General features: G+C 39.4%; 1 protein-coding gene across 1 annotated transcript in view; it reads left to right on the top strand.

Moving 5' to 3' along the window:
- Nucleotides 1-20,803, top strand: part of ANKFN1 (ankyrin repeat and fibronectin type III domain containing 1) — a 184,966-nt gene that overhangs the window by 69,518 nt on the left and 94,645 nt on the right. The window contains 2 exon segments of the mRNA XM_027870305.1: nucleotides 15,925-16,022; nucleotides 19,319-19,409. Coding sequence (XP_027726106.1) covers nucleotides 15,925-16,022; nucleotides 19,319-19,409 — 189 coding nt within the window.

Here is a 20,803-nt window from a genome sequence, read left to right as displayed (position 1 = left end):
CTTCCTCCATAATGGGTGCTACATATCATATTCAAGCCATCATGGCCCATGGCCCTGGTCACTACCACCTCTACAAATACTAAGCTCATGCAAACTGGGTTTGATCCTCGAAAGTACGAGGGCTTGCCTTTACATCCTGCTTCTAGCTACCTTTGCGACGTTGGGCAATTCAGCCGAATCCCTCTGGTCCTCAGTTACCCCCTATGTAAAATGGGAGACTATGGCCTCCAAAGTCCCTTCCTAGGTCTCAATCTATGATCTTTCTGATCCTCAGAATGATAGGATTTCAAAAGATTGAAACAGGAAGAGAGTATTCCAAATGGAAGCACAGTGAGAAGAAGATTAAAGATGGGGAACAAGAAGAGTTTGGAGAACTGTTAGTAATCCATTTTGTTTGGAGCATAGAATTCCTATAGGAGAAAAATGGAAGATGGTTCAGAAAGGGTCATTATGGCCCAGATTGCAGAGAATCTTACATGCCACTCTGAGGAGTTTGAATTTTATTTTTTTTTGGTATTGAGGAGCAGGAGAACAGATAATGAAACACATAGCTCTTTTGCTGGTAGAGAGGTGGGTGGCTATGGCTGCTGATATATGGCTACATTTACTCTCAAGCATAATTTATTTGTCAGAATTGCTTAACATAAAAAGTAATAGTTGGTTGGATGTCGTCTTTTGTTCTCCAAGACGACCAAAATGACATCGCTATGTTGGAGTCAAGGCATCCAAATAGAAATGTCTGAGTCCTGCACCTGAGCAGTGACCCAGAAAAGAACTTTTTGGTTCCCAGTGTTTTAGGTGAGACTTTTCTAGATTCATCCCTACAATAACAAACCCTAGGGTCGGATACAAAGAATTGCTGACACTGTCATGGGACCAGGAAGCCAAGCCACCAACTTGAAACATCATAGCAAGTCCTAGACTTCTGAGGAGTCAGGTCTGAGTTAAAGTGCTAACTTGGCTACCAACCAACTGTGACCCTTGACAAGTCACTTCCATGCTCTGGGCGCCAGTTTCTTCAACTTTAGAAAGAATGTTTAGAGATCCTTTGTCAAATGTATGCCAGGATGCTCTCAAATACCATTAAAATATATGAGTTTATAAAATCAGGTAATGTTGAGATATGGGGCAGCTAGGTGGCGCAGTGAACAGAGTAACTAGCCTGGAGTCAGGGAGACTCATCTTCCTGAGTTCAAATCTGGACTCAGACACTTGGTAAGTATGTGACCCTGGACAAGTCACCTATCCTTATTTGCCTCAGTTTCCTTATCTGTAAAATGAGCTGGAGAAGGAAATGGCAAACCACTCTAATGTCTTTGCCAATGGGATCAGGAAGAGTTGGGCATAACTGAAAATGACTGAACAACAATGGAACAAAAATATGCTTACTATGTGCAAAGCAGCCAGGTGGTTCAGTAGATAGAGCACTAGACCTGGAGTCAGGAGGACTTGAGTTCAAATCCAGCCTCAGATACTTCCTATTTGTGTGACCCTGGGCAAGTCACTTAAGCCTGTTTGCCTCAGTTTTTTCATCTGTAAAATGAGCTGGAGAAGGAAATGGCAAACCGCTCCAGTATCTCTGCCAAGAAAACCCCAAATAGGATCACAAAGAGTTGGACATGACTGAAATAACCAAACAACAACAATGCCGAGATGAATTAAAACACAACAATAAAGCTAGAAACTTCTTTACTGGGGGAGAGAGATGGAGAGGGAGCATGGGGGGGAGAAAGATGGAACCAAGGAAGATAGACATGACAAAATGTCTCCCACCAACCTGGGTTCCAACCTTACCTTTAGCATCTGCAATTTAAGTTATTTCTTTGAGCTTCAGTCTTCTCATGGATAAAATGAGGATAATAATTGCTACCAATTATACAGTTTTGCAAAGCACTTTACACCCATTTATGATGACAATAGTCACACAATAACCATCTTAGGATCATTGTAAGAAAAGTGCTTCGTAATCTTTAAAATGCTCTATAAATGTGGACTGTTGTGGCTATGTTGTTGTTGAGGCAAGGTGGTGTAGTAGACTGAGTAACAAATCAGTCAGAAAGGACTTCAAGTGACTCACACTGGCTGTGTGACCCTGAATAGGTCACAAGCTCTGGGTAACTTCTTTGAACTCATATGTCAGAGGAGAAACTTGAACCTAGGTCTTTATAGTTCTGAGAATGGTTCTATCCATTTGGCCACAGTTCCTTGAGAAGACTGACTATCTTACTTTTCTGTTTGTATTTCCAAGACTTAGCATGGTGCTTAGCATATAGCAAGTATTTCCAATCCATTTCACCATAAAAAAAAAAGACAATCAAAGAATTTATGTTCACAGGGAAAATGCAGAACCCGTTGCTTGCTAAATAGATTGTATCAGGAGTTCCTAGCCTGAGGCAAGCATATCCTCAAGAGCTACACAAATCTTGTCAAGGGGACATAGGGAATGTTTAGTAAATAATCCTATTAGTCTATTAAAATTAATCCATTTGTTTTATTTCATATGTGTATATATACAGGGTAAACTCTAAAACTGATTTCCTTTCTTACTGACTAGAAGGTTTAAGATTTCTCTTATGTGCATATGCATTGTAAACTTTAGAATATTTTTTTTCATATTGACCAAGAAAAACAGGAAGGTTTACTGAAAACCAAGAGGTATGGAGCCTGCAAAAGACTGAGAACCCTTGGACTACACATTGTAGGATTATAAACTATCAAATCTTGAAGGGAGAAACCTTCAAGATCATCAAGTCCAATCAGTCTCACTTTATAGAGGGAGAAAACGGAAATAAAATGTCTTGCTCAATTTCACACAGCAAATTAGTGGCAATCAGGACCAGAGCCCAAGTCTCCTAGCCCCCAGTGTAGTGCTCGTTTGGCACTAAGATAACTGACTTATTTCAGCTGATCCTGTTATCTTCAGCTGCCATTTATAATTTGGTGGAATTATAATTAGCCAGATATTCTTGACCAGGGGGAGTGTGTTTAAATGAAGATCAATTGCCATCTGAATATTATGCCTTTAAATTTGAATAAGTGAAAAACCTATTCTTCAGATATTTTTTTCAACCCAGGAATATGACTTTGCCATATGGTGGTATTGTGTTATTGTTGTTGTTTAATCGTGTCCAACTCATTGTGATTCCATTGGGGGTTTTCTTGGCAAAGATACTTGGGTGGTTTGCCATTTCCTTCTTCAGCTCATTTTATGGATGAGGAAACTGAGGGGAACAGGGTTAAGTGACTTGCCTGGGGTCACACAGCTAAGTAACTGTCTGAGGCCGGATCTGAACTCAGGTCTTCCTGACTCCAGGTCCCACACTCTATCCACTGTGTCACCTACCTGCCTGTATGATGTTGTAGTGGGGGAAAAATTCATCTAAACCAGTGTTCTATGGATCAGCCTTCAGACATCAGGGTTCTATTTTATTTATTTTTTCTATTTTTTTTTTAAGCAGGGGAGAGTGAGGATCAGTCCAGTGATTTGTGATTTCCCCTCTGTTGAGGCAAATTCAGTTGCTCCATAATCCTCTGTAAGTCACATCATTTTCAAGTTACCTGGGGACGCTGAGAGGTTGTGACTTTCCCAGATTCACAAATATTGAAGGTGGTAGTGGCAAAGCTTAGACTCAGGTCTGCCTGATTCCAAGGACACCATTCTATCCACTAGACCAAGGAATCGCCTTCTCACATCTGTTGTTGTTGAGTCGTTTCGGTGGTATCTGACTCTGTGACCCCATTTGGGGTTTTCTTGGCAAAGATACTAGAGTGGTTTGCCATTTCCTTCTCCAGTTCATTTAACAGATGAGGAAACTGAGGCAAAAGAGGGTTAAGTGACTTGGCTAGGGTCACATAGCTAGTAAGTATCTGAGGCTGGATTTGAACTCAGGTCCTCCTGACTCCAGGCCCAGTGATCTATCCAATGTGCCACCTAGCTATCCATCTCACTTCCTAATAATATCTATTTCATAGAGTTAGGGGTGGAGACTGGACCAGTGATTTCCCAGGAGTTCCAGTGAAAGACTTCCTCTTCCAATGCATCTTTTCTACAACTTATAAGCCTAGAGAGTTACCCAGAGCACAGAGTGGTTAAATAACTTTCTCAAACTGTCAAAGTGAATATTTTTCAGAGATGAAGACAGGTCTCTCCATTTCAAGGCCAGTGCTCTAGCTACATCATCACACTCCTCTATTTAGCAGAGCCCAGAAAATGATGGTTTAGTATGGTAGAAATATGAGGACATTAAGGGTATTGTACTAAGGTGCTAATTAAGTCAGTTTTTAGTTATCTATTTATGCATTATCTAATGCATTATCATACATTATCACAATACATATACCCTATTTGTCTGAGCATGCTCTAGGAGGACGGAGGTCCTGATTATTCTTTCAGTCAACATCTGTTGAGTCTGATGTTCTGTTTGAAAAAGACTAGGTGCTTTTATTATTGACTTAAACATCTACTGTGTGCTGAATTGAAGAAACTAGAATCCCTCTCCTCAAGGAGCTCATATAGAAGACAACACATGTATACAGGTAACTCTAAAGACAAGAATTAACTATAACTGAAACAATGCGAACACACAAAGGAGCTGTGAACTCTTCATCATGACTAGGAACTCTTGGTGTGGGAACTTCCTCCACATAACAATCAGTCCTATAACCTGGTAGGTAAGTCATTAGGATCATCATTTTCATCCCATCTGGTATAACTTCCTCATTTTACAGATGAGGAAACTGAGGTCCAGGAAAGTAAATTAATGAATAAGCATTTATTGCTTACTAATTGCAGAGTACTGTGCTAAGTGCTACAAATATATAGAGAAAAATGAGACAATCCCCAAACTCAAAGAACTCATATTCTTACTAGAATGGGAAATGCTTACTAAGGGGAGAAAACACAAATTGGAGGTTTCAGCAGCAAATCAATTGGAAAGGCCTACTAATCCTTGGGGCAGAGCAGCAAGGCAAATAAATGGTCATGCATCTTCCCTAATGTCATTGACACTGATAAAACCATATCTGACAAAGACTTTGGTATGAGAACTTCTTTTCTGAATCTTCAGTAACTTTGGCTTTTGAGGGAGGGGAATTGGATGCAGCCTGTGCTGCTGCACCTGATGGAGCTGTTGTCATGGATCACCTCCATAAGAGTGGATCAATTTGATAGTGAATTGATTATTGATTTTTGATTGATTATTGTTGGCTATGGAGGCTGGGCTGGAAGCAGGACTGGTGATCTGTGAGATATCGCTATTCCCGAAGCTTACTGCCAATCAGTGGCAATTGGTGTTAGTAGTAGCAGGGGTGGCAGGCCCCTTCTCCACAGGGCTTAATGAGGGGGCTGGTCTGGAAGTGAGGCCACTGCCTGGGCAGCATGGCTATTTCAGACACTCTTAGGGATAGGCTCCTGGTCTGTCTTCACTGAGGCCTGAGAGGAGGTGGTTGTGGTTTGACCCACCTGGTATGTGCCTGCTATCTCTTCTTCAGAAAACTTTGCTATTTTGGCTAGGCTGGCTTGCCTCAGGACTTAAAACTAGTTCCTCTTACTCCTAAGCCAAGGAATTGCCTGAAGCATAGGAAGATTAAGTCACCTGTGATCCTAGGCAAACATTTCTTCCAAACCTCCTGATTTGCTCTTAAATTCTTCAGATACTTAGAAATTTATATACATACTAATGTATATATACACACACACACACACGGGCACACATACATATATGAAATCAACTATTATCTATGGCAGATTATGGATATGATGTATAGTGTACATAGATATGTATTGTCAGTTTTATAGTAGGCATTTAATGAAGTTTGCTAAATTGAATTGAACTGGAATTGAATTAGATGAGTGAAGCTGGCCCTGGGTACAGCATTAGGATTCCAACTTCATTTTCAACACTTCTCAATATAGATTGAAATGTGTGGGGGTTGAGGGGAGGGAAGGAGAAGGAGGAGAAGCCCTTTCAAGTGTCAAAAGAAAAACCAACCCACAAAATATTTTTACCCTTAATTTAAATCATTGTTTTTCTAGGGAAATTTAATTTGAAAAAAAAATCTTTTTCTAATTAAATGGAAGACTGTGCTATGCAAACAATAAAGATTCTTGTTTGAAAGTAATTCATGCCCCTGCTTCTAGGACTACCAAGGGAATTGGGGGAAAAAAAAAACATTTGAGCGGCCCAGAACTTGTGTTTTGTCAGAGCCAAAGAGAATTCACAGCTCTAAAGTTTTCACGTCAGTTCTCAATTTAAAAGCCACAAGTGTTGAGTGGGTTCAGACCTCAGCAAGACACATCTTCTCATCTCTAGAAATGACTATATTTGATCTCTCTCCGGGTTTTTAATGCATGTTCCTCTTCCCCGCTCTCTCTTCCTTTCTTGCTATGGTTGGCCTTAAAGGTTAGAGAAAGCACGATTAGACCGATTGGGAAAGAGTTCCTAATGCTCTGGTATAGTACTAGGCAGTCTGGCCAAATTCTGTTCATTAGTGAAGGCGCCAGGGTGAGTGTGGCCAGTAAGAATGCTGGGTTTGGTTCTACAGAAGTGCTAATATCGAATAAGCCCTTTTCTGTTTCCTGGGAGGCTGTGTGGACAAGGGAAAAGTAGATGGGGCTGAGAATCCAAAGTTTGGATCAGATTCCCAACCAAGCCACTGACTCACTGGAAGGCTCTGGCACCTTCCAGCCCTTTAAGATTTGCAGCTATCCTGTTTCTGTATCTTTTTTGCTATCTTAATGTTCACTCTCTGTGTGTCAGCAAGTATGCTGTCCATAGGCTCATGGAATCTGTGAGTTAGAAGCGACCTCCAAAGTCCTCGAGCCTAAACCATACACTAAAGGAGTATCTGATGAGCATGCCTGCAGGTACCGCATACCCGACAAGTCGTCATCCATTCTCTGCTTGAAGACCTCCAAGGGAGAGGAAGCCACTGCCCTCTAGAGACATCCCCATTCCTAGAAGTTAAGCTTCGAAGACATGTTTTTGTAACTAGGTGAAAACCAATACATCCACCCCCACCCCACCTCCCAATGCCAACAACAAAAGATCTATCTGAGAAGGCAGAACATTTGAAAATTTAAGGAATACGCATGTTCTTAATAATAAATAAAACCCCAACAAGAATCAGAAAATCAGAGATCACACATAATGTTGTTGTAATGATTTTCACCATATTTTGCCCCCTAGTTATGTAGTCAGCAAACTTCAGCTATAAGAAATCTGATCCTGCAATTTAGGTATGCAGTCACCAGGTGGCAGTGGTCCCTTAGCCACATGGACAGAGGAGGCCCATGGCTTTGCCTGAGATTTCTCTGCTGAGGTTCTTAAGATATGTATGCTCATGAACTGTCCACTTTTACTCATTAAAAAGATCACTCTTTCCTAAAAGAATTGAACTTAAGTGACATTAATCATCCACTGTTTTTTGTGACATTTTCCATTGCAAAAGTTTACAAGGTTATCTTTTTGAAGATTGTTTATTTCCTCCTGGGCATCATTCACACAGTTTGGACGCTCTGTGGTGCCTGGCTACAGCTTAATGATCTGTCAGTTGTGTAAGTATTGAGACTAGACCTGAGGGTTCCTTGAAACCCAGAACTCCCAGATAAGGAAATTCTCTATATCAGTACAGGTTAGCACTTTCTCAATCAATCAAATGAGATAGTATATATAAAGTACTTAGCCCTGTGCCTGGCACATAGCGTTTTTGTTGTTTTTCAGTCATTTTCAGTCACGTCCAACTCTTCCATTTGGGATTTTCTTAGCAAAGGTACTGGAGTGGCTTGCCATTTCCTTTTCTAGCTCATTTTACAGATGAGGAAACTGAGGCAAACAGGGTTAAGTGACTTGCCCAGTCACACAGCTAGTAAATGTCTGAGGCCAGATTTGAATTCAGAAAGTTGAATCTCCCTGACTCCAGGCCTGGCACTATATCCAGTTTACCATCTAGCTGCCTCGCTGGCACATAGTAGGCACTTAATAAATGTTTGTTGCCTTCCCCTTCTCTCCAACTTACAGTCTTTCAGAAGTGCCCAGAGTCATAAAATGTGAAGTATTTGCCCAGGGTCTCATAGCTAGTATGTCAGAGGCAGGATTTGAACCCATGTCTTCCTAGCTTTAAAGCCAACTCTATCCATTCCCCTACTCTGCATTTTCTTGGTTTAGAGACCCAAAAAGCTCAATTTCCCAAGGTATATGTAATTGGGAGCATGGATTTAGCAAATGGTTCCACTCAATTATGCTTGTCTAGAAGAACAAATCTGATTTATCTCTAATTACTAATTATAAGCATAGTATTACACAGTTTAGAATCAGATTTAAAGAAATACTGAATTTATGTCAATACTCCAGGAACCCATGATGTCGGTAGTGCTATCACTCCCTCCACCCATCCCAACCATAGTCCCTCCTGGCCTGCATTGATACCCTCCTAGGGTTGCTGTGGCCAGAAAGTAAATCACCTAACAGTTGGTCTTCTGATCATAAGTGTATCTGAGTTTAGCTGGGCTAGTCTTAGGATGACACCCATGCAGTCTATCCCCAGGCCTGTACTTGAAGCTTTGGTAGGACCTTCTAAAACTTGTGGTCTCCTGGCAGAGCCTTCCAGAATTCAGGCTACATCATGAGGAAGAATCTGAGTAGGGCTTCAGTGGGGGAAGGAAATAAAAATTACCACGTATTCCTGCTTTTCTAGAAGTGATCTCACCTCCTGAAATTTCTCATGCTACTCTGTTTGACTTCCCTCATTCACTTTGCCATATTCTGATTTGCATTTTAGATGTGTTATAATAATAATAATAATAATAATAATAGTAATATAACATTTATTTAGTATGTTATGGTTAGCCAGGACAACAAGACCTAGAGTCAGGAAGACTCATCTTCCTGAGTTCAAATCCAGCCTCAGACACTTACTAGCTAGGTGACCCTGGGCAATTCACTTAACCATGTTTGTCCCAGTTCCTCATCTATAAAATGAGCTGGAGAAAGAAATGGCAAACTACTCCAGTTATCTTTGCCAAGAAAACCCCGAATGGGGTCATGAAGAGTTAGACACAGCTGAAACAATTGAATAACAGCAACAAGGTTAACCAAGTGCTTTTCATAAGCAATCTCAATTCCATACACACAACACTGGGGTTCATAACTGTTATTGTCCTGACTTTACACAGAAGAAAACTAAGGCTGATAGAGATTAAGTGGTATGCCTAGGGTCACACAAGATAGCAAGTGTGTGGGATAGGATTTGAACTCGAGTCTTCGTGACTCAAAGGCTAACAGTCTATCCACCATACCACCCAGCTGCCTTTGTATAAATTGATACCACAAACATCATCATAAGCTTCTCTGCATCTACAAAGCTGAAAAACTTATGATAGTGTGCTTCCTACACAGTACACATTTAACATGTGTTCAATTAGTTGCTTATACATAGCTTTGACTCGTCTCACTCAGGCTTAAGCATTTCAGGGTTTTAGACTAGCTTAGTATTAAAAAGCTTTTATATGAAACTTTCTCCTACCTTTTGATATTAAGGTAGTCGAAACCCCTGAAAACAGGTCTTATCCTCAAAATGAGACTTCTTTGAAAAGAAAAGAAAATGTTTAAGTGTATAATCAATCAACAAGTATTTATTAAGTATTATGTGCCAGACTAAGCATTGGGGTTATAAAGAAAGAAAAAGAAGCAACCCAACTAGTAGATAGAGAGTGAGCCTCAAAGTAAGGAAGGCCAAAATTCCAGGGATGCTTCTGGCATGTATTGGCTGTATCATTTACCTTCCCAGGGCTCCAGGCAAGTGTCTAGACTACAGGACACTAGCCGATCTGCATTGGGAGAGGGATTTCCTCACTGGGAGCTCACTACACTCAGAAGAAGCTGGGTGGTGGCTCTGTAGAGAAATACTAAGAAATATCTAAGCTCAAATGCAGCCTGTGGGACTCTGGTCAAGACACTTAAGCTCTTCCTACCTCAGTATCTCCTTCTGTAAAGTGAAAAGTATAATAATAACACCTCCCTCTCAGGGTTATTGTGAGGATCCAATGAGATAATATTTGTAAAGAGCTTAGCACAATGCCTGGCATATAGTAGGCTTGTTTCCTTCCTTCTTACAATGACAAAATCACAAGTACAAAGTTAAAAAAAAAAAGACCATATGAGATCCAGATTATCTGTGATTTCCTCAATGTGGGGAGATATCTATATAGAACCTATGTCTATCAACACAGATCACAACCCCCAGACTCCTCACACTTAGTAGACAAGTCTAGGGAGTTATCAGAAATACACAAGCATTATGAAAGTGATTTGCTTAGGGTCACAACACTAGTATCACAGGCAACATATGAACTCAATTCTTACGCCAAGCCTACACACACACACACACACATTAGCTATATATATATATATGTATACACATATGTATGTATATATGTATATATAGGCATATATATAAGTATGTATCTATATAGGTATATATATAAAATGCATATTCCCATGCACATATATACACACATGTTTTAATGTAATATACTGTGTCATAGTGCATATAGTATGTATGTGTGCATATACATATATGCATACACATATGTTTTAATGTAATGTACTGTGACATAGTACATACACTGTGTATGTATGTATGTGTGTATATACACATACACACATATGTTTTAACATAATACACTGTAGCATAGTACATATAGTATATGTGTGTATGTATATACATACACACATATGTTTTAATGTAATGCACTGTGACACAGTGAATATAGTATGTATGTATGTGTGTATATGCACACATGCACATACATACATATGTTTTAATGTAATGCACTATGGCATAGTGTATACATATGTATATGTATATACACACACACATACACTATGAACTCTTTCTTGCATTTCTTTCAAGTTGGATCTGAGAAAAAACTGCTTCCATCTCAGGGTTTATACAATCAGATTTGGGAGGGGAAAAACCTGCAGACTATATCTGAACTTTGTCAGAAAGAAGGTGCCAAATTGCTTTCTTTGTACTCTTGCTTAGCTCCCCAAACATTTCCTTTTCACTCTGTCACCCCTGCCTCTTCTTTACATAAGGAAGAAATTGCTTTCTGCTCCGTGTCTCTTCAAAGTAAGAGAGGAGGGAGATTGCCCTAGTATGCACAGAGAGGCAGGAGGCAGTGTGACTTCCCCATGATAATCCTTTCCAATCAGAAGACTTTTTTTTCTCTTTATGGCATTTCTTCGCCACCCCTCCCACCCTTTGAAGCCCAAAGTGGGAATGAAAACTAATTTGAATCAAATGCTTAAGATTATCCAATAACACTTCTTCAGGCTTCCAGCTCCTAACAAACCTGCTTTTCGTTTTTGAAGGGGGCCGGGGAAGCTCTGCTTTCTACTGAGCGTTGGTTTATTTTTTAATTCTTTAAAAAATGTTATTGATGTTTTTGGTTTTGTATCACCCTCATTTATGAATGGATCCTTCCTCCCTGCCTGTATTCAGCGAGCTGTCCCTTGTAACAAAAAACAATGAATAGTATGGTTAAAGAATTGATTGTGTGGGAGGGTGAAAGAGCCAGGTAAAACCTGTTTGTATCAGAGCAATGAGCTTATAGCAATCTGGCTCTCTGGGTGGCATATCTCTGCATACCTCCGTTCTTCCCAATATTTTCCCTGTCCCTGGAATAGTCTTATGCATGGGACATCTGGAAATCTTGCAGTATGTGCCAGGCAAGTCAAACTACCTCTACCACCTCCCCTCACACTCCAATGGAGATAGTCCAGGACTCTAAACCCAGGAGCCTTGGGAATAATGGTGCCCTCATCCCCTCCTCAGATGACTGGTCCTACTTTCATCCTGAACCCTGCAGCTATCATAGAGGACAGCAATCTCTGTAAAGAAGGGGCACACCTTCCTCACCACCACCACCACCAAATCAAGAAACTTTTTATCAAGCTCATACTATGTGCCAGGCACAGTAGTGAATACTGGGTATACAAAGAAAGGCAAAAAGCAGTCCCTGTCCTCAAAGAACTCGCATTCTAGTGGGGAAGAAAACAAACAAATGACTATGTACATTGGAGATATATGCAGGGTAAATTCAGAGTCATTTCAGAAGGAAGTCACTATTAGTAGAGGGATCAGGAAAGGCCTCTTGTAGAAGATAGGATTTGAGATGAGTCCTGAAGGAAGCCAAGGAGTGAAAACAAGGAGGGAGAACCTTCTTGGCATGCAGGACAGACCATGAAAAGTCATGATCAGAAGATAGATTGTCCTGCTCCAGGAACAGCAAAGCCAGAGTCTGCTCCCAACTTCCACTGATTGATAGGGAAATCTGAGGGCCATGAGAATAGCATCATCACCCAGACCGCCAACCCTGCTTGCTCCTAACCTGGCCCTGGGAACCATTATCCAGGGAAGCAAACCCTGGTGGAGAAGGGACTGATCAATTCCATCAACTACCCACCAACTGCTTCCTCCTGGGCCTAACAGAAGCAGCAAAGTACCCTAAGGCAATGATAGGAGTTGGCATATGCTAGCCAACTCAAAACTCTGTAACCACCCCTTCCCTTCAGTTCAATGATAAGTAGGACCAAGAGCTCTAGGATTAGTATCACACCTCCCCCACAATCCCAGACCACCAGTCTGACAGTCACACCTCCTCAGCAATTACATCTATGGAAGACATGGAAAAGAAAGTTCTAGCCACAGTCAAATGGTTCAACATAATACACAAATAGGATTTTATGTATGAAAATGAAAAAATGGTGAATTACCATTTACTTCGTTGTTGTATCTAAAGGACCAGCGGGGCCTTTCCATTTGACCTGCAGTTGAAATCTTCTGTATATACCATATCCCTCTATTAGAATGTGAGCTCCCAGAGGGCAAGGACTGTTTTACTTTCCTATTTTTATTTCCAGTGCATATCAAGCAAGAGCTTGAGAGATGATTTTTTTCATTCATTTACTTCAAAAGAAAAAAGGCAGTTCTGAATAAATGAATTGTCCCATATATACAATTTTCCATACCCATCCCATATTCTCCCTTTTCCTCTCCCTGCTCATGCAAGAATAGAGGGAGATACATCTTCTCATCTCTGTTTTAAAGCACAGCTAAGTTATTATCATTGCACAATGTTTAGTTTTCTTTTTATTTTTTTTCAAGGAGAAGGGGAGGAATGTTGCTTTCCATTGACATTGTTGCACTATGTATACATATTGTTCCCTGGTTCTGCTTATTTCACATTATATCAGTTCATATAATCTTCCCATGATACTCATTACAAGCAAATTTCAATGAAATAAGTTTTTGAAAATATAGATTGGTTTCTGTGCAATTTTTTAAATGTATTGTTAAATGACACATTATTTTTAACAGAACAGATACTTTCCAACAAATCCCTTCAGAAAGTATATTCCCCCTCAAAAAAAAATAGTTCAACAAATGATTATTAACTGAAAAGATATGTACTTCACTTTGATGGTGTGCTATTACCAATTAACCATTGTAGATGATTAGAATTTTGCTTCTCCATCTAGCCTTTAATTATATTGTTTTAGTTGTTATGTATATTATTTAAAAGATATTTTAGAGTAACTTTTAACAAAACAAATATCTGTGATAAAATTTGGTACTTTTCTCACTAATATTTAACTTTTCTATAAATAACTTTTCCCAGTTTTTAGCATGAAGTTAAAAAACAAAAACACTCTATGTTCATTCTTAAGGGTGACACAGTGTCAGTGCACCTGGGAGCTCTCAGCTATCAGCAGACAGATATGGATATTTAAGTTTAGGAATCATTCTTGTGTCATCTTTCATCCATAGACCACTTCTGAAGGAATTCCCGGGTGAATTATGCCCTTCTCTCCAAGTTCCTCTTTCTTCTCTTCCATGTTGTAGAAGAAAGAAAAAACAAGAAGATAAAAAGCATCTCTGTGAATAGAAAACATCACCACTAGCTTCTCCCCATTCACAGAAGGTTTTGGGTTGTTTTGTTTTTTTGTTGTTTTTTTGTTTGTTTGTTTTTCAAATTGGTCACTGGATTTTTTTTTTACTTGATCTTAGAAAAATCCTCACCCTGCCCCTTTCTTATTTCTTCAACAAGAGCTAATGTAACTTAATCTGCATATAACGTTTATTTCAGTCTCTGCCCACTGCTATTAACAATGTCATCAGCTCACAAAGCACTCCAAATAGAAGTTTTCCAGGTCATTTTTCTTAAAGGGCTAGCACTCTTTATGCAAGAGAGGAAGGAAATTTAATCAAAAGCTTCATGGTATAGTAGATAACATGTAGAACTTAGAGGCAGATCAGACCTGGGTTCAAATTCTGCTTCCAACACTTGCTAGCTGTATGATCCTGCGTAATCCTTGACTTCTCTGAATGCTCATTTCACTTTTTTTAAAAAAATAAGGATGATAGCAACTTGAGCATCCACCTCAAAGAGTTATTAGGAGGTTCAATAGAGGTAAAGGACATAAATGGAGAGAATGCTGAGAAATATGAGTTTGGAAGACCTGTGCTCAAATGCTGCCTGTGATGTAGCTGTATGATTCTGGACAAATCATTTGATCTCTGTGTGCCTCAAGCAATTCCCTAGGATTTGTCTGTAGACAAGACTCTCACCCAGAGTCATAGACAGGTTTTGCAATCTATGTTGGGGAAGAGAGTTACACCATTGTGACTTTCCCAAGCTGATTAGCATAAATCCTTCATGTATTACAATTAGTCACCATGCACATCCTCATTCAGATTCTAAGAGACAGGTTTGTCCTGACAACTCTGGGTTAATTTAGGAGACCAAATCCTCCTTTAACTGCTTTATCTACCTGAACTCAGCACTTAATTGGAAGCTGCCTTACTGTATACCATATGTAAATTGGAACTTAATAAAGCTAACCAGGATGATAGTGATGATGCATACTATATGCCCTCTAAACACTGGGCCACATTGATATATGTGGATACACACATATATGCATATGTGTATATTGCATATATGCATATGTGCATATATATGTATAGTTGTTGGCATTTAACATGCCCCATGTTTCTCACCTATGTTACATACGTTCCTTTGAGCTACTGCAATTCTCAAAGGAAATGTGAAATGCTCAAATTTAAAGACATCTCCACTCCACATGTTCATACAGACTATTTGTGCCTGACCTATAGTAGAGCCTTCACAGCTCATGTCAGTCTGATTAGTCACAGTCGGACACACTGTACCTTGACCTCAACATAGTGATGTCATTTTGGTTCTCTTCAAGAATGAAGGACAACAACCAATATATATTCCACATGGCAAATATTTCACAAACAATATGTCTACTAGATAGCACATATCTCCCACAAAATAAGTTTCCTATCTCACATTTGGCACACTTCTCCCATTCACCTAAGTATCCCATGTACTCTCAAGGTGGCCTAATGGATTAGGTACAGGCCTTGAAGACAGGGAGACCTACATTCAGTTCTTGCCTGAGATAGTTCATTTAACCACTATCTGCCTCAGTTTCCTTAAATGTAAAAGGAAGATAATAAAGCACCTACCTACCTCCTAGGGTTGTCGGGAAGATCAAATGGAAACAATAGCACCTACCTAGGATTGCTGGGGAGAACAAATTAGGTGATTTATGTAAAGTGCTTAACAAACATTAACGTGCTACTTCTTTTATGAACTTGCCTAGATAAATCTGTTACAGATCCTTTTAAAAATTAATTTCTTTCTAGTTTCAAAGAAAACACTATTACCACTTCCCAAGGTAGATAATAAAACGAACCAATGCAACAAAAAGGAAGAAAGTTTGCTCTTGCTTAAGAGGGATGAGGTTTGGGAGTTTCAGTAGCTCTCCCTGAAATCTGACAAAGTTACATAGTTACATCTTTTTTTTTTCTCTCTCTCTCTCTCTTTTCCAGTGGAGTGGAGCGTTTCTAAAGACTTTTCTCCTTTGGCTGGGGAAATAATCATGGATAATCTTCAGTCTTTGAGATGCACAATCACCGGGCTCTCCACGGTAAATGACAAACCATCCGGTGGGATTTTCCCACTCCCCTATTGCCCACATTTGCATTGGGGATTTGGGTAGTAACCACCAATACTCTCCCTCACCCTCCCCTCTATTCTTCTGGCAGCATCTACTGCTCATTAAGCATGATATGTCTGGTATCCATAATCTAAAATTCACAAAGGAATAAGCAGACAGCATGAACCATTTTGTAAGTTGTCATGTTCTAGGGAGATCAGAAAAGACTGGCCTCAGGCAGGCAGTGAAAGCTGCTGCTTTCTGGATCCTGGTCTAATCTTTATGGGGATCAAAGGCTCCTGATAGAGCCAATTCTGACTCCCTGTCTGCTGGTTAACATAACAAACCCAGCCCTGCTCAGTTGGGATCAGTCATCAATTTCTGTCACACAATTTCCCGAGAGAAATCTTTTCCTCTTGATAAAAATATCTGTCTCAATCTACTTTCAAAAGTAAGAAACTGTATATCACAGAAGATGTATGACTTAGTAACATGAACCAAAGCCTCCATGAGACCAAAGCAAGACCAAATAGTGCCGTTCTGTTGGGCCAATTGGATCCTCTTTACAGAACTCCAAACCAACCCAAAAGTTTTTCCTTAAAATGCCAGATCAAACCAGAATCAAACATAATTTCTCAGATGATTGAATTGGAGCAAAACTGAAACATCAAAATGTATTACCCCTTGAACCACTGTTGTATCTTGGTTTGAATCCCAAATGCACATATTTATTTGCATATGGTCAAATAAATGTGTACACACAGACTCACACTTCCCAAAAGTCTTAGTGAAACTGCACTAAAACTTTTGGGACATCCTGTGTATGTGTGCATTGCACAAAACACAGGCATGTATGTGCTCATAAAAATATGCGTATCTATATATATAAATTTTCACTAACTTCTTGATAGAGTGTTAGACCTGGAGTCAGGAAGACCTGAGTTCAAATCCAGCCTCAGACACTTACAAGCTGTGCAACCCTGAATAAATCATTTAACTTCTACCTGCCTAGGTTTCCTCAACTATAAAATAAGGAAAATAACAGCACCTACCTCCCATGATTGTTGTGAGGACTAAATAAAATAATATTTGTAAAGTATTTAACATAATGCCTTGTGCATAGTAGGTGCTCAGTAAATGCTTATTCTTTTCATCTGTTATAACCTGTTATAGTTGGGAACCAGGGTGTTCTCCTTATTACATAATCTAGTTAACAGAGCTGATAACATTCTGGCCTCTGATTTCAGTGATTTAGAGAAGTCCTCAGAAAGTTAATTCGCTCAACCAAAGCAGGTTGACACCTCCTGTGACTTAACAGTGGCCTACCCCACTGAGAGGTTAATAACTTGCCCAGGGACACATAGTCGGTGTGTGTCACTGACCAGATTTAAAGCCACGACTTCCTAAATTTAAGGTCAGCTTTCTACCTTATATTTGTCAACAAGCATTTATTAAACACTATAAGCTTATTAAGTTAAAGACGGGTTATTTATTCAAAAATCTACTTCTAGATAAATATATCTCAACCTTTATGACTTATAACCCATATGTTCCTGACTTTCTGATCAGTTTATTTTATTTTTATTTTGTTTTTTAGGCAAGTGGGGTTTAGTGACTTGCCCAGGGTCACACAGCTAGTAAGTGTCAAGTGTTTGGTCTGAGGCCGAAATTGAACTCAGGTCCTCCTGACTTCAGGGCTGGTACTCTATCCACTGCACCACCTAGCTGTCCCTTCTGATCAGTTTACAACAATAGTTTTCATTATATTTACAATCTTTGTGGTTGGGAAATAGGGTATTCCACTTAATTGCATATTCTAGCTAACAGAGTGTCACCATATATACTAGATACAGGTTATTACTTTTAAAAAGAATTAGAATAGAGTAAAATGCACACAAAAGCCTGAGGTTCCTCATCATGAGTGTCAATTCACATCATACTGTAGCTGTGATGAGATAGTTTCCATTTGATCCACAGACACTTATTTCCATGGTGTAGGTCTTGCCTTCACTGACATATATATTAGCCCCTCTTTGTCTTCATAGAGGACCTTGGAGAGTTGTCCAGAGAGAAAAAAATCATTCCTCACTGGTTAACATGGTAACTAAACCTTCATCAGAAATTGTGAGGCTGTCCTTATATGACAGACACTAACTTGGACATTCATAATGGACATTCTTAAAAACCTTTCCATCTTAGTATACCCTATCCCTTATAATAGAACTTTCCAGAACCTAAGGTAACTAATATGCTATGAAGAGACTTGACTGTAAGACTTAAGTGTATATATTTTTATCTGTATATGTAGGTAGACATCTATACATTGAGGTACATCTATAAATGTGGGTAGCATATAAAACTAATCAATTACTAGAGATTATTCTAAAGCACAGTCCTCGGGACCAGGATAAAAATGTTTTATTTGGTTCCTCTTCTTTGGAGTCATTTTTTTAAGTCAAATTAATAAAAACGTATTAAGCACTTACAATGTGTCAGGCACTGTGCTAAGCACTAGGAATACAAATACAAGCCAGAAGAAAAATAGTACCTGCCTTTAAGGAGCTAATATTCTAATGAGAAAAGATAAAACATAAAAGGAAAATTAAAAAAAAAAAAAGAGTGAAGGGTGAGAGAGAAGAGATGTAGGTACCTGGCACATGCGCATTTTAGAGAATATCCAGGAGTCAGAAGTACAGACTGGAGAGGAATCAAAAGAAGACCTGACCAGGCATCCTCCTTGAAATGGAGATTCTGGGAGGAATCAGATGGTAATTCTAGGCTATCTTCATGGCATGGCACTGACAGTGGTTATATTTTCACAAAGCCACTGAATTGTAGATTTCAGTCATAGTCAAATATTGGGTGTTCACTTCCAGGTTGCCAAAAGTGTAGATAGATTCAAGCAGACCAGAACTTGAGTAGGCAGACTTATCTATAGGCGCCATACATTTGATTCACTCAAGGGTCAACAATCCCACCCCTGGACCCTGAGATAAGATCAGCTGAGGACAGATCTCAACCCTAAAGCTTGTGTTTTAAAAAAGGAAATAAAGAGAACCCTTGGGGGAATGGAGAGGGTGTGAATTTCCATTGATTAAAAGAAAAAGTGAACATTGAAAAAACCCTGCACACTTTCCACCGAGATTTTCCCTAATATTTAAACTCAATTCTTTGGTACCTTTCCACTCAGATCCCTAAGGATGGCAACGCACACTCTGTTACCATCACGTCATTTTGTGAAATAAAACGCCTGATGAATCTTTCTTTTTATTTCAATCCTTCTGCAGGGCCAACACTATTTTGTCCAAGTCTCGGCTTACAATATGAAAGGATGGGGACCAGCTCAGACCACAGCTCCTGTCTGTGCCACTCCTTCTAGTAGGTGATGGTTTTGAAATCATGCCAGCTTTATTACCAGTCTCCTATTCCATCAGCATGGTTTTTATTGTCAATCCGTCCCTACCAACCCTCTCATGAGCAGCCCCTATTGCCTAGGAGGAACGTGGCTGTCTTGGAGCTGGCATTGGAAGTAGCATGACGGTTGTGATTTGCATGCCTATGAGTCCCCCTCCACCAAGACTGTCTGCTATAAACAGTAGGTCAATATTGGGGCTTTACATTGATCTCAAGATTCAGAGCTGTTTATTAAGGGAATGGAACAATAAAAGCTGCTGCTTTATCAGGCATTGTCTCCAGGAAGTTTCTATTAATGGGATGTCTTTACATCTATGGCACAATGATAAAGTGACATAACAAGAAAGCTCAGGCTCCTGAATACATTGCACTCTATTCCCTTTCTTTAAAAAAAAATTATAATGTATCTAGTATATATGATGACTCTCTATTAACTAGGATATGTAAGAAAAGAATAGAATACCCTATTCCCTGACAATACCAGAGCATGCATCTCACTATATAATGAAAACTATTGTTCTGTATTTATCAGAGGCAGAAAAAATGTGGGTTGTGAATTAAGATTGTGACCTATTTATTTAGAATTAGATTTTTAAATAAAGAAGCTATCTTCAACACAATAAGACAATAGGGTATGACTTAGAATCATTGGATCTCATTTTAATTATTGGTTCTGCCACTTAAATATCTGTGTGACCTTGGGTGAGTTATTGCATCTCTCTGGGCCTTATTTTCTCATATGTAAAATGAGGGGATTGGATTAGATGTCCTTTAAGTCCTTGGCCAGCTTTAAATCTATGATCCTATGATTTGGAGCTGGAAGGCATTTCCATCCAACCCCTCATTTTACAAAGAAGAAAAATGGACCACAAAGGGGACATAATTTGCTCAGGAATCTCTGGGGGAGTAAGATACATAACTGTGATTCAAATCCAGGTCCTCAGAGCCCAGTTTCAATTTTTTGAAAGTCCATAATTTCATCCATTTGGGCACTCCTTCCGCTAATGCTGACCACAACTCCATTCCTTAGGAACCAGGGAGATGGTGTGGTGCAAAGGAAAGAAGGGTGAACTTGGAGTCACAAGACTGAGTTTGCAACTCACCACCACTGTGATCTTAGGCAAGTTACTTTGATTCCCTGGGTCTCAGTTTCCTTACCTGCAAAATGAGAGAGTTGGAATAGCTTTGAAGTCCCTTCTAGCTATAGATCTGTGATCTTTTAATTATAATATTCATAAGTTATTGTGGTAAATAAATAGATATAAATGATACAGACATAAATACAGAGACACAGCTATAGATATGGATGTAGACATAGACATAGATATAGATATGGATGTAGACATAGGCATAGATAC

Source organism: Vombatus ursinus, unplaced genomic scaffold (genome assembly GCF_900497805.2).
Source record: "Vombatus ursinus unplaced genomic scaffold, bare-nosed wombat genome assembly UNPS02014797.1, whole genome shotgun sequence".
NCBI classification, from domain to species: domain Eukaryota; kingdom Metazoa; phylum Chordata; class Mammalia; order Diprotodontia; family Vombatidae; genus Vombatus; species Vombatus ursinus.
This window is presented reverse-complemented; position numbering and strand designations above follow the sequence as displayed.